At 42.9% G+C, this 14,506-nt stretch overlaps 1 protein-coding gene across 2 annotated transcripts in view; it reads right to left on the minus strand.

Annotated features, from left to right (window-relative positions):
• The window catches only part of SIKE1 (suppressor of IKBKE 1), a gene marked incomplete at its 5' end in the record, with an annotated part of 135,870 nt that overhangs the window by 68,189 nt on the left and 53,175 nt on the right, over positions 1-14,506 (minus strand). For both annotated transcript variants that reach the window (XM_069633413.1, XM_069633414.1), the window contains 1 exon segment: positions 7,431-7,573. In XM_069633413.1, coding sequence (XP_069489514.1) covers positions 7,431-7,573 — 143 coding nt within the window.

Here is a 14,506-nt window from a genome sequence, read left to right on the forward strand (position 1 = left end):
TTGAAGGATAAAGGTAGTACAGCTATGCTCCTCCTCCTTGACCTATCGGCGGCCTTTGACCTGGTGGATCATGCAGTATTATGCAACCACCTAGCGTCTGCCGCCCATTTCTCAAGTGAAGCTATAGCCTGGGTACAATCCTTCCTAGCTAACCGTACGATGAGAGTGTTCTCCCCAGTAGCTGCAGCGGACCCAATCCATATCACTTGTGGTGTCCCACAAGGCTCATGTGTCTCCCCGACAATGTACAATATCTTTACTAAGCCACTCTTCGACAAAAACCTGACAGACTAGGGGTAACCTATACTAATTACACGGACGATACGCAGATTCTCATACCTCTATCAGGCAACTTTGCCGAAGACACAGCTCTAGTAAACAAAATGTACCTCCTCATTCAGGCATGGATGGCCTCCCACGGCCTCTGTCTAAATGACGACAAAACAGAGATACTGATCTTGGGTTCCGATTCCAATTTAAAAAAACATACTCCCAACTATCGCAATTTCAACATAGATGGTAACACAATCAAGATGGCAACCGAGGTAAAAACACTAGGCTTTTACCTTGATTCCACTCTGTCTCTCAAAAAACAAGTTAATACCTTGGCATCCTCTAGAGCGTACACCTGTAAATTAATCAGGACCTGTAGACCCTACCTCTCCAAAACCAACTATCACCCTAGCTAACGCATTAGTAATGTCGAAGTTGGACTATTGTAATGCCCTCTATGCAGGGGCCAATAAAACTATTATGAATAAAATGCAAATTCTTCAAAATAATGCTCTTAAAGCAGCCCTGGACATACCCCGCAGAGCACATATATCCAACATTAGGAAAGACCACCTTTGGTTCAAAATCAGTGACAGAGTCCTTCTCAAGACACTATCTCTCACCCGCAAAGGGCTTAACAACACAGCACCCCCCTACATCTCGGCCAGACTGACCAGAAAATCGTCCAGCCACACTAGGGCTACTAACCACTTCCTGCTAGAAACCCCCAGATTCAGACGTTTCAAAGCAGGCGGAGCAAGCTTCCCTGTTAAAGCTGCCCAGGCTTGGAATGCATTGCCCACTGCACTGAGAGCTAACCTACCCTACTTTAGTTTTAGATGTAAGGTATAAAACTGGCTCTGGTCCAACAACAACTAAATTCACTGTACCTAACTGCCGCAATACTCCTGTAATCCGGATCCAAGACCATTTTGCTTTTACCTTTTTTTGTATACATGTACGTTCAACATTTTAACATACTAAATCTCATCTCAACTGCTTGTATTGACATGTACTGCACTGTACTGACTTCTCTTATCCTCTGTATGTAACCTAAGCTTAAGTAACCTTGTACCCGCTGTGCCCGGCTACCCCTGGGTTTTGTGCACATTATCAAATAATAAACAAACGAACATAGTTGTAGGGCACCATAAAAGATCCTGGACCCCAGCCAGCCACGGATAGCTGTACAGCAGTGGTGAGGAGGTGACCAATAGGTATGAGGAGCCTCAAGTGTGAGCCCAGCTTCATTCTCTTGATCAGGATCCTGCAGTTTGCACACAGACTAGAAGGAACATGTCAGGTATTCATCCAGAATAAGACTGGCTAAAACAATCCTCAGGGTTTCCCCAGATTTTATCCCTAAGGCGAGGAATTCTCGTAATCACCTCCAGGTATTAAAAATTCAAGCAGACCAGACACCACCCGGGCTGCGATACATATGTGAAGGATTCTCCATGACAGGAATATCCACAAGAAAGTAATCAAAAACTAGGGAAAGAAAAATGGGAGCAAAGGAGACATCTTTTTAAAAATATTTCTAATTGAAAGATTAAAGATGCGTTAATCTTTCCAACACCACCCCCACCCCCACCCTCTCCAACCCTCCAACGCCCCCCTTCCCCAGGGGACCACATAACCCATCTATAAAATTTCGGGTCCATATAGTTTATTATAATATAAGGGGCTTATCGAGTACATTAACAGTCACTGTATGTCCAACACCCGTACATAGTGTGGGCGCCATTGTTGTACAAAGTCACTTTTCAAGAAAAGGATAATTTCACCCCATTCCCTCTGGAATCTCTCTGCATCCCCTTAGATCTTATAAGTAATCCACTCCATTGCTGCTATATCCCACAGTTTGCAAAGCCAACTCACCACTGTGGGTGGGCTTTTTTGTTTCCAGTCTTTTGCAGTTACCATCCAGGCAGCTATTAATAAGGTTTCCAGTGGTCTTTTCTGTGGCTTTGAGATTATAGGTTGCTCTAGATCATCCTTCTAGTCCACATAGATCCTAGAGAGAGAGGTTGGATCTCCGCGACAATTTTCTGCAAGAATCCCATAACTTCTTCCCAAAACCCCTTACTCTTTGGACACCCCCACCATATGTCTCCAGTCCCCAATGCCCTTGCACCCCCTTCAACATTCAGACTAAGCCGAGCCATACATTCTATGTAATCTACTCGGGGTGTAGTGACATTGTAGCATCATTCTGTACCAGGCCTCCCGTAGCTGTAGGCACCTGGTAAATTTCGGCATATTCCTCCACAATTCTAACCAATGTCCAACCGGGACCTTTTCTCCCAACAAGCCTTCCCAGGCTATTTGGTACAGACAAATCTTTGGGTCTGGACCTTCTTGCAGGATCATATATATGCCGGCTACGAAGTGTTTATTCCCTGTGTGAGAGGTGACATATGCCTCAAATTTTGTTAGAGGCCTTTTTGTTGCTTGGCAGATCTCCTCCTGTCGTAACCAATGCCTCAGCTGTATGTATTCAAATCTGTCCCCGTCCACTACTCCTACATGTGTCTTACAGTCCTCAAATGATGCCATATCCCCCTCACACACCATATCTCTAGTCTTTACGCACCCACTTTCCTTCCACCGAGTGAATGAACCCTTCACTGTGCCTGGGGTGAAATTCAGATTGTCAAACCTATGTTTAAAGGGCAACGGGATAGAAGATAAATGTCCCCTTTTGACCCACCTATCCCATATATCACATGTCGTTCAGAGTACTCTGCTGCGCCTGGGGCGGTCTTTCCCATGGAGCCAGAGTAAGCCAGATAACAAGCCTCCCGCTACTGCTCTATCCATCTGTGCCCATATTTTGACCATGCTATCTGAGAACTATTCACGCACGACTCTCAATCGGGCAGCCTCGTAATAACGGTGCAGATTTGGCAGCCACACTCCACCTCTCTGCCTTGGGGTCATCAGGAGATCCATAGCCGCTCTAGGGAGTTTACCTCGCCAGACAAATCTAGATATTAGTGTGTTCATTGCTTTAAAAAGGCTTTCGGGACCGCTATAGGCAGAGCATGCAACGTATACAATAACTTTGGGAGAGTCACTATCTTCACCGTATTTATTCGCCCAAGCCAAGATATCCGCATTGGGGTCCACTTATCATAGTCTGTGTCTTTTTAATTAAGTCCGGGTAAGTAGCTTTATACAACTCCGAAACTCTACTGGTCAGTTTTATCCCTAGATATTTTATACAAATTCCAGCAGAACATCTCTGTAGCATGTTACTCATATCTTTAGGTATTCCCACCTCCAGCATTTCTGATTTACCCATATTTATTTTCAGTCCCGATAGCCCTTCTTGTTCCCATAGATTTCCCACTAGGGCCAGGATGGACGTAACGGGTTCCACTAGTATTAACAGCATATCGTCGGCATAGCGGCCATTGTAAGCGTTCCTCCCCCCAAAATGGGACCCCTTTGATATACTGGTTCTGTCTGATTGCAGCCAATAGGGGTTCCAAATAGATGGCGTATAGATAGGGAGACAGGGGACATCCCTGCCTGGTCCCTCGCTCAATACTTATAGCGTCCGAAATGTGAGCATTAACTGCCAGCCTAATCAATGGGTTTCTATAGTTCACCTCCACCATTTGAATATATTTAGGCCCAAACCCCATTTGTTCCATTGCCTGAAATACGTACGGCCATTCCACCCTTTCAAAAGCTTTTTTAGCATCCAAGGAGATCAGGGTGGCCGTGATCCATTTTTTATTTCCAATTTTTCGAATAAGCGGATCACCCTTCTAGTATTGTCCCATGTTTGTCTTCCAGCTATGAAACCTGATTGATCCTGCACTATAACCCTAGGGAAAACCCCTTTACTCTTTCCGCTTGAATCCCGGTGTATATTTTAGCGTCTATATTTAGTAATGCTATGGGCCTATATGAGCCGCAAATTGTAGGGTCTTTATTTGTTTTTTTTCAAACAGAACTACCTTCGCCTCCGTCATTGAGCAAGTAAATCCTTCTCCGTTCCGAAAGGTGTTATATAGTTTTGTGAGGAAGCTTTTTAATTCATTGCAAAACGCTTTATAGAAAGTGCCTGTATAGCCATCCGGGCCAGGTGACTTATTATGAGGGAGGCTCTTTATTGCCCTTTCTACCTCTTGCACAGTTATTTCTCTTTCCAAGCTTTTCCTGTCTACTTCCGTTATCTTAGTTAACTTCAGCCCATCTAAGAATGCCTGTATCCTATGATTCTCTGGGCACCCGGATGAGTATAACTGCTTGTAATATGTTACTAAAGACTGTACTATCCCATTCCGAGACCGTGACAATTGATCCGTCTGACTGCTTAATTCCCACAACATGACTTCAGTAGTCTGGCAAGCATTTTGTCTGCCTTCTTGGCCCCAGGATAGTATCGCTGCTTAAGACTTAAGAGAGCGCTCCTGGCCTTAGTGGTTCTAAACAGCCTCAGTTGTCTCTGAGCTTCCATCACTATGTCATAGTTCTCCCTGTTCTTTAGCCCTGCAAATTCTTTTTGGGCCTGTCCAAGTACCGCCCCAGATCTTATTCTAATTTATCTTCCTCTTTTCATCTTTGGGGTTTTAAGGGAATCAACTCCCCCCTCAAAACTGCCTTAAAGGCGTCCCATACTGTACTCAGGGCAACCCCATGTATGTCGTTCAGTGCAAACTACTCTATGATTTTACCCCTCACTGCTTCCTGTAGAACGTCATCCCCGATGAGTTCACCAGGCATTCTCCAGGTCCACAATGGGTTACTTGGTTTCAGCCCCCTGAGGCAGATCTTTATCGGTGCATGATCTGAAAAGGAAATCGGGTCTACCTCTATGTCTGTTAGCGTGCCTAATATCTCCAGGGTTCCCCATACATAATCTATTCTAGAATACGTTTGGTGGACGTGGGAGAAACATGTGTAGCCTGGATCCTACTCCTTTTTAGCCCTCCAGAGGCATCTCATTGCATTCCGGCCAGCCGTCCCTCACTGCCATTGATGGATATTGCCCCTTATTAATAAACTGACGCTCCTGTCCTTCTAGGGTCCGAGGCTATGTTAAAGTCTCCTGTAAGGATGATCTCCCCTTGCACTCATTTTTTCCAATTTCACCATTTTCTGATATAGAAATCCATCCTGGCCTCCATTGGGGGCGTATAGCGTACCTATTGTCATGACCCTTTTTCCAACAGAACCTGCAGAAATATATACCTCCAATTCGGATCTGCTAGAGTTTTGATTATTTTTGCCCCCAACAAGTTCCTTATGCCCACTAGCACCCCTGCCTTTCTAGACCGGCATTTGCCTGATATATTTGTGCAAACTGGTGCATTTGTATTTTATGACCATCTCCTTTTCTAATGTGTGTCTCTTGCAGATTATATCCGTGCTACTCCTTTTTATCTGTGCGCTTAACTTCTTCCTCTTTATCAGAGTGTTTATGCCCTGTACGTTATGTGAAAGGATTTGCAACAGCCTCATCATTACTCCATTGCCCTTCCCCCTCTACCTCTTGTTTCCCTGTGTGCCCCTTCCCTCCATATGCACTTGTATTCTATTAATGCAGTTCCCCATTCCCCAAACCATCCCTCCATCCATTACGCCCCTCCCTCCCCACTCCGGTCCAGGCTCAGTATCCTAGGATTCATCCCACCAGACGGGAACCGGCCCACGTTCCTCCCGGCACCTCTAATAGTTGCACTAACCTTCTAAGATTCCAAGTGGTGTCCCATTCTCTCCCAAATAGGTCTGCTTACTCCCAATGGACAGCTGTTCTTTAAACGCCATCTGTTCGCACCCTACTTATCAGCTTTTGACCGTTTGTACAGAGCTTCTCCTTTATTGCTTGTTAGATTGGAACTGTGTTATTATTCTTTCCCTCTTCGCCTGACTCGGGGACCTTTCAGCTTGTCTCCTTTTTCCTTGCACAATAGACCATTCCCAAGGCTTGTATCTCTGATGTTATGCTCTGCGTCCTTGATTCCCGGAGTCCATCTCCTCCGCTTCCAGACCGACCCAGGATTGCCAGGCCTTCAGCACATGTGGTGACTCTCTGCTGTCTTTCATCCTAGAGGAATAGCAGGCCGAAGGGGAAGGTCCATTTATGGGGGATTTTATTCCACCAATGTTTTGGTCACCGGCCCCACTGCTCTTCTTTTCTGAAGCGTAGTAGCAGCCAGATCTTGAAACAGGCTTACGTGCGACCCATTAACTGATCGTGGCCTGTCTCCTAGCCGCCCATAGGATTCTCTATTTCTCTTTGTATGACGCTAATGCCGCCAAAACGCCCCTCGGTCTGTTTCCCTCCCCGCTCCTCTTAGGTCCCATCCTGTGTATACAATCTATCCGGATCGCCTCTGGGGTAATGTCTGTCCACAGGGCAGCAAAGCACTGCTGCACCATGGATTTCAGGTCTACATCAGAGTTTTCCTTTGCCAGGCCCTTAATTCTTAAATTCGAGCATCTTGAACGGTTCTCTAGATCCTCGGCCTGAATTTCCAGATTTTGCATGGCAGAGGCAATTTCTGCCAAAAGTTCAGAATTCGGTTGCACTTCCTTTTCCACTTCAGATGTTCTGCACCCGGTTTCCCAGTTATTTTGAAGTATGACACCCCTAATGTGGCGAGTTGGTATGAATGAGTATTGCACTTAAGGGCTTAAGAGATTATGCAAATGGAAGGAGAGAACAGAATAAATACCAGTAACAAAAAATAAGATATTGAAAAGTAACTTTATGCAACAGTCTATTCTCTTCTCCCACAGCAGAATTCATAAACATGCTCATTTCATGGGTGCTTGATCATCCTTTTTTAATCCGTAGGTCTATTTTGATAGAAATAAATATACAATATTGAATGTATTTATATTGCTAGCTTTTTTTAACTTCTTTATTAATATGTACGTGATGTGTTGTCTAGGCACAGTTTCACTGGTTTCATAATACATTTATTTTTTTAAGGTTTTTCTGAATGTTTGGGTTAAATATGCCACAAATAAAGGGAATCTGAAAACTAAAACAGAAACAAAAGTAAAATATACAAATCTCAAATCGTTCAACAATGGAAATGTAGGTAAGGAAAGCTAAATGCTACTAGGACATGTACTGAAGTGTACAAAATATAATCCTAAAACTGGAGATACAGACTTGTGATCATCCTTACCGCTGAATACATCTGGTGAACCGCCAGCACAGGTTCCGTCTCGTCTTTTGTTTTGGGCACCATTAGGTTTAGCATCTGTTTCCTGTACTTGCTCATGATCAATTCTAAAGCATACTGGTGCTCCTCTAAAGACAGCCACAATTCTGAGGAAAGAAACAACATGCCTTTGACTTTCATACAAACCGACATTGGGTAATATCTCGATCACCAAGCAAGACTTGACTGCGATTATTAACAATCGTTATGAAATAGATCAGATCATAGGCATGTACACACTCCCAACAGCTAGCTGTGATAAATCCTGTGGAGTAATCACTAATTCCCCATCAAAGACCTCCTCCCACATGGCATGGGGATGGCAGCCGCTACATGATCCTGACCCTGGGGGTGGAACTATGAGGGAGGATCATGTGGGAGGAGATGGCCAACAGGGGAAGGTGGTGACCCCCTCAGGAGAGACACAGTATTCCTCCCTTTCAGAGGAAGAAGATCTCAATTACTAAGCTCTTGTTAGCTTGTTGTACTATACACATCTCTCCCATTTTAAAACCCAGCGACCCCTTCCTGAAAATCACACTCTAGTCAAATACCATTCATACCTCACACACATATAACTTCCCCAATCTCTAATGTTTTTCCGAATAAAAACCCTAACCAATATCACCTTAGGAATCCTAGCAATCCTATCGACTCCAACTCCTATGGACATCAAGTACTGAGACGAAGAAGAGGAAGCAGGAGTCAATGCAGACTGACAAAAAACACAACGCACCTGGCAAGTACTCTCAAGTACCGCTTGGCCGCTCACTCTCGGCGTCTACAAGTAAAGCTGTTTTTTTCCTGCTTTCCTGGACTCTTTTGCACTGTTAAATATTGTGGACTTCAACTTCCAGAAGGTGATTACTGTCAAGAAATACTTAAATACTACCCTTTCATTAGATACTGTATCCAATTGTATCTATCTTTCTTACTTTGTTTAGGCTCTGTGCCACACCCACTGATAGGCGTGTATAAAACAGAGCAGCCACGTACCGCGCGTGTGCCCCCGGCAAGTACCCTCAAGTACCACTTGGCCGTGGTGCTGTGGGCTTGCAAATACCTTTTTCCGGTTCAATTTCATACTAATCTTTGTATCATCAACGTGGTTTCTGTTCTGCTTCAATTCACCGTATTTCAATTAACGCATAATCAGGTAATTATCCATTATTGTTTAAACACATACAAGTTATCGTTTACAAATTTTATGCTCACGTGTATACATTTTGAGCTCAATATTATTTCGTATGCGCTCATACACACTTAAATCTGACATGCCCGAATTACCTGAACTCCCGCTTACACCGATGCAAAATTCCCCATCGGTGAAAGCAGGGAAATCGGCAACAAAAAACAAACGAATGGCTACCCGTAAATCAATAACACTCACTTCCGTCTTCAGAACACTGCAGTTAAATCAAGATATACCAGCCTTCTGTGAACCATCGAAGCAAGATGAACAACGTTTGGCGACTCCAGTCCCACAGAGTCTGGGTGCTGATAAGACGGAAGAAACACCCAGTGATGCGAGTGTTTCTGAGACGGGATCTACACCCGTTGACGTACAAGGACCAATTCAAGTCATTTTAGACATCGCCCCATTACAGACTGCAACGTCTCTGTGTTCTAAAACCCAACAAAAAGAACTGGCACAGATTGAAGAAAATCCTGAAAACAATTTAACACATGCTAGTATTACCAACATAAACTCATCTCTAACTTCCATCTCGCCAGATTATCGGGCTCCCTGCTCTATGGACTCTAGCGTTTCTCTCGCGGTGTCATATATTCAACCCACCCCGCGACGACACCCTTCCACCAGAGATAAAACGGCCAAAACATTGTCAGACAATCTCCTACAAATTAATTTAACTGCGGTTAATTCAACCATCAAAAGCATGCACAAAATGTTTGAATCCCTCGATAAACTTAATCAGCAATCAATACAAATTGATAAAATTATCACCTGGATGGAATTAAATGCTAATCACCTGCAATCATCCAATGCAGCAACGACTTTCAAAAAAAGTGACGAAAACGCACCCCATTATCCCTCAAGGAGTATTGTGGATGCAATTTTAACAGCTGTCCCAATTTATAAACAAATCATACGGCCTATTGAATGTGAAGAACCTACAGCCGTAGATTTGAACTCCTCGTGGATTTGAACTCCTCGTGGATCAGTGTGGACTGCCCCATGACTAACATCGGCCAATCCGTACCCACAGAGCCGTACAAAGTTTTCAGAAAATCGGCAGCGAAATTGAAGCCGCGAATTCCAGTTGTAGATCTGACACAAACCACGTCAAGACCGAATCCTCACGTCATAGTGCAACAAAAAACAAACGAATGGCTACCCGTAAATCAATAACACTCACTTCCGTCTTCAGAACACTGCAGTTAAATCAAGATATACCAGCCTTCTGTGAACCATCGAAGCAAGATGAACAACGTTTGGCGACTCCAGTCCCACAGAGTCTGGGTGCTGATAAGACGGAAGAAACACCCAGTGATGCGAGTGTTTCTGAGACGGGATCTACACCCGTTGACGTACAAGGACCAATTCAAGTCATTTTAGACATCGCCCCATTACAGACTGCAACGTCTCTGTGTTCTAAAACCCAACAAAAAGAACTGGCACAGATTGAAGAAAATCCTGAAAACAATTTAACACATGCTAGTATTACCAACATAAACTCATCTCTAACTTCCATCTCGCCAGATTATCGGGCTCCCTGCTCTATGGACTCTAGCGTTTCTCTCGCGGTGTCATATATTCAACCCACCCCGCGACGACACCCTTCCACCAGAGATAAAACGGCCAAAACATTGTCAGACAATCTCCTACAAATTAATTTAACTGCGGTTAATTCAACCATCAAAAGCATGCACAAAATGTTTGAATCCCTCGATAAACTTAATCAGCAATCAATACAAATTGATAAAATTATCACCTGGATGGAATTAAATGCTAATCACCTGCAATCATCCAATGCAGCAACGACTTTCAAAAAAAGTGACGAAAACGCACCCCATTATCCCTCAAGGAGTATTGTGGATGCAATTTTAACAGCTGTCCCAATTTATAAACAAATCATACGGCCTATTGAATGTGAAGAACCTACAGCCGTAGATTTGAACTCCTCGTGGATTTGAACTCCTCGTGGATCAGTGTGGACTGCCCCATGACTAACATCGGCCAATCCGTACCCACAGAGCCGTACAAAGTTTTCAGTAAGCAACCACTCCCGACCACCCGTACAAAACTTCTCCTCACAAAGCCGTATCAAAATAACAAGTCAAGAAAATCGGGAGCGAAATTGAAGCCGCGAATTCCAGTTGTAGATCTGACACAAACCACGTCAAGACCGAATCCTCACGTCATAGTGCAATCTATGAAGTCTCCAATAAGTACCCAGCCTTTGACAGTCAATACACCGCCTCATGCAGCCATCATAATGAAGACTGCAATAATACAGAAAGATAGCCAACAACCTCCAGTAATGACCAACCCGTCTGTTCATTCACCATTGAATGCCCTAGTGGAGTTAGCATAGAACTAAGACCGAAATGATCATCAAATGGTCAGGTTTATTGCAAATCAAACCGTAAATTCAAAGATGCATGCTCCACCACCTGCTACCAAAGAAGCAATCGAGCAACAATACTTTCATGAACAGACCAAGCAGATTAAAGCCGCTGTGGATGAATACATACAGCTGAGGCTTAACAACTGCAAAGTGGTCCACCCAGACAAGATGCCAGCTGTAGATACAACTGCTCGAATGGGGAGAAATATTGACATGTCAGAGGCCATCTATGATCTACCAGGCCATTGCAAGAGCCAAGTAATCAAGACTCATTCTCCGGACCAGTGTCAAATCCAGCACGAGAAAGCCGAGACAAGGCTGAGGTCAGAACAATTTCCAGAAGATAATAAGGGAGCAAAATCAAAGCAAGATACTAAAAAAACCAAATTCATGAAATTTCATACATTGATACTTAAATGTAGAAATGCTCCGTATGAAAAATACGACTTGCGCAGATCTAGCATCTTGAACATCTTCAATGAACTTCACGAATTAGAAGAAATCTCCTCTGCTGATATTGATCAAGTCGAATTCTTGTGTGATACTAACCTTTCAATAATGCGGCTGTGGATCAGATCTAACACCTTGTGGCGAGTGAAAATGGCCCTATTTGAAATGGGTTTTTTACGTGCTCAAGATCCTGAACGAAACACAGACATCATCCGCTGAAGCGCAGCACGTGATCATCCTCAAAGAAGCCAACAAACTCTACCCGAGTGTGCCTGTGCTTTTTGCACATTACCTTCAAAATCATAACCACCACCGGCCCCAGTAAAGTGTAATGTCTCGCTTGCATCATGGAACTCGCGAGGCCATAATCATCTACGAACGGATCAAAACAATGACCTTAATAATTTTGAAATTGTGGCTTTACAGGAAACATGGATGGTAACAAAACCAATATGGGATGATCACTCTTTAGCCTTCTTACCAGCTATTCAGTCAGCTATAGGCCGGCCAATGGCGGGATTACTAGTGGCAGTCAAAACCAGCAAAGGCTTCACCGTACATGAATGGGCAACCCCAAGATCAATTCATGCACATGGTAAAAATATCTAAAGGCAATCTGAACATAGCTCTAATCAACCTGTATAGAAATCCAGCAGCTATCCCTGATAACCTCTTTTATAGAGATCTATCCTCTTTGTTAGAGACAGTAGCCAAAACGTCAACTATCGCTGCCACCATTATAACGGGGGACTTCAAACACAAAGCAACATTTTGAGGAATCACACAGAGGTCTAAGTTTTATGAAAGACTGGAAACTCCATATGGCTAATGGTTCTTTACCCGGAGATATACTGCCTAACCCGACCTGCAAGAGAGGCAACTCCACAAGCATTATTGATTACACATTCTTGACTGAAGACTTGTTCATGAAGGCATCAAAATTCGAAATCCGGAAACAATCGGCAAGCAATCATAACATCCTGATTCTCACTTGACCAATTCCGGGCCACAACAATGGATGACACCAAATCTGACCATTAACAACACTAAAACAAGATTCAGATGGACACACGATAAGTTGAAGGCTTTGAATGAGATTTTACAGAATCAGGAGTCTCAGCCAACTTATGACTCTTACTCGAATGTTCTGATGATGTTTAAGCATGTTCACCACATTCAGACTCTTGATAAAAAAAACATAAGCACATGTATGATAATCAATTACATCAAGAAAGGACAAGGTATAGGCGAGCCCTAAGAACAATTCTCAAACTACCATTAAATGAAAAACAACAAGCCAAGAGCAGTATTAAATGCAAGTATAAGAACTTGATACGTGCACATAAGGGTCACATGTTTCAAAGAGATGGTGAACATTTCATGAAATTAGTAAACAACAAGAACACAACACAAATTTGGTCAATATTAAATGAAACTTCGGGACAAAAGCAAGTTGATACCCAATTAAATGGTGTAACAGAAGATCAATGGATAAACCATTTTAGCACCTTATATCAAGATGAGCAATTTGATACTTATCAATATATTAGGCAATCTTCATCACCATGGCAGATAGAATGCACACCAGACACTATTGAAGAATTGATAATCAAATCGTCATCATCACGCGCGGCGGGCCCAGATGGCTTAAAAACTTTATGATGAAAGAACATCCAAGACAATGGGCCTTCATACTTCACAATATTTTTCAATATATTTTACGAACTCACCTAATACCAAGGTCATGGCGTACATTGCTTATTGTGCCAATTTTCAAAAGGAAATCGTGGAGAGCCATCGAATTACCGACCCCTAGCCCTTCTTGACACTCAGGGAAACTCTTCACTCGATTAGTACTGAGAGACTTCAATCTTTGGACAGACACAACCCACCAACGTGATCCAAATCAAACAGGTTTTATCCCAGGCATGGGCACAGCGATAAATTTCATTACAATAAATGCAATAAAAAAACAAGCCCATTATAACAAAACACCTATTTACTTTGCCTTCATCGACCTATAGGCGGCGTTTGACTCAGTTTCAAGAGTCAAATTAATCAACAAATTGAAAGAAGCACATTGTCCAGAGTATTTAATTGACATCATCCACGCGCTACACTCGGAAACATCTGAAGATCAGACTATCTATCATGGGCCTCCTATCTGCTTCTATTAAAACTGCAAAAGGCTTGAAGCAAGGTTGCATCCTTGCCTCTGCCCTGTTTAATTTTTTCATTCAAAATACAAAAATAGTCTTGAAAGATCTAATTTCTGACTCTCCTAAACTGAATAATGTGGCCATACAAGCCCTATGGTATGCGGACGATCTAGTCCTCACATCCAAATCTCCCAGCGGGCTTCAAAAATTACTCACAACTATTACACAATATTTTGATAATAATTATCTCAATATAAACCTGAATAAATCCCAAATTGTTCTGTATATTCCAAAGGTTTCTATGTACAGCAAAATGGCCTGGAAAATTAAAAATGTAAATTTAGAGATTGTTCCAAACTATACTTACTTGGGTGTAGCTTTTGACGCCATGCCATCTACAAATACCCAATTGAAGATAGTTTCTAAAAAGGTGACCCCAGCGATATCACAAACCAAGCTGATTCTGTATAAATTTGGCAAATATTGCATCTCAGCTGCCATTCTTTATTGGCGACAGAAAGTGACACCGACCCTGTTATATGGGCTAGAAACAGATGTACCAATTAAAAACCATTTTTTTGAAAAACTAGAAGCTAAATATTGGCGCAACATTTTGGGAGTTCCTCAAAGTACTCCAGGTGCTTGGTTAAGATATGAGCTGGGTCTCACCTCTTTGCATGCAAAGTATCAATGGCAAGTATGTGCCTTGTATTGCAAATGTTTAGTATACAATCAAACAAATACTCTTATCAGTAGTAGCAAATGACATGTTTAACTCTTCGCACCACTTTGTTCAAGAATGGTCTAATTATGTGATTTTGATCATGGCTAGAGCGGAAGT

The sequence above is a fragment of the Ambystoma mexicanum genome, chromosome 13 (genome assembly GCF_040938575.1).
Source record: "Ambystoma mexicanum isolate Mex_15411 chromosome 13, UKY_AmexF1_1, whole genome shotgun sequence".
Classification (NCBI taxonomy): Eukaryota; Metazoa; Chordata; class Amphibia; order Caudata; family Ambystomatidae; genus Ambystoma; species Ambystoma mexicanum.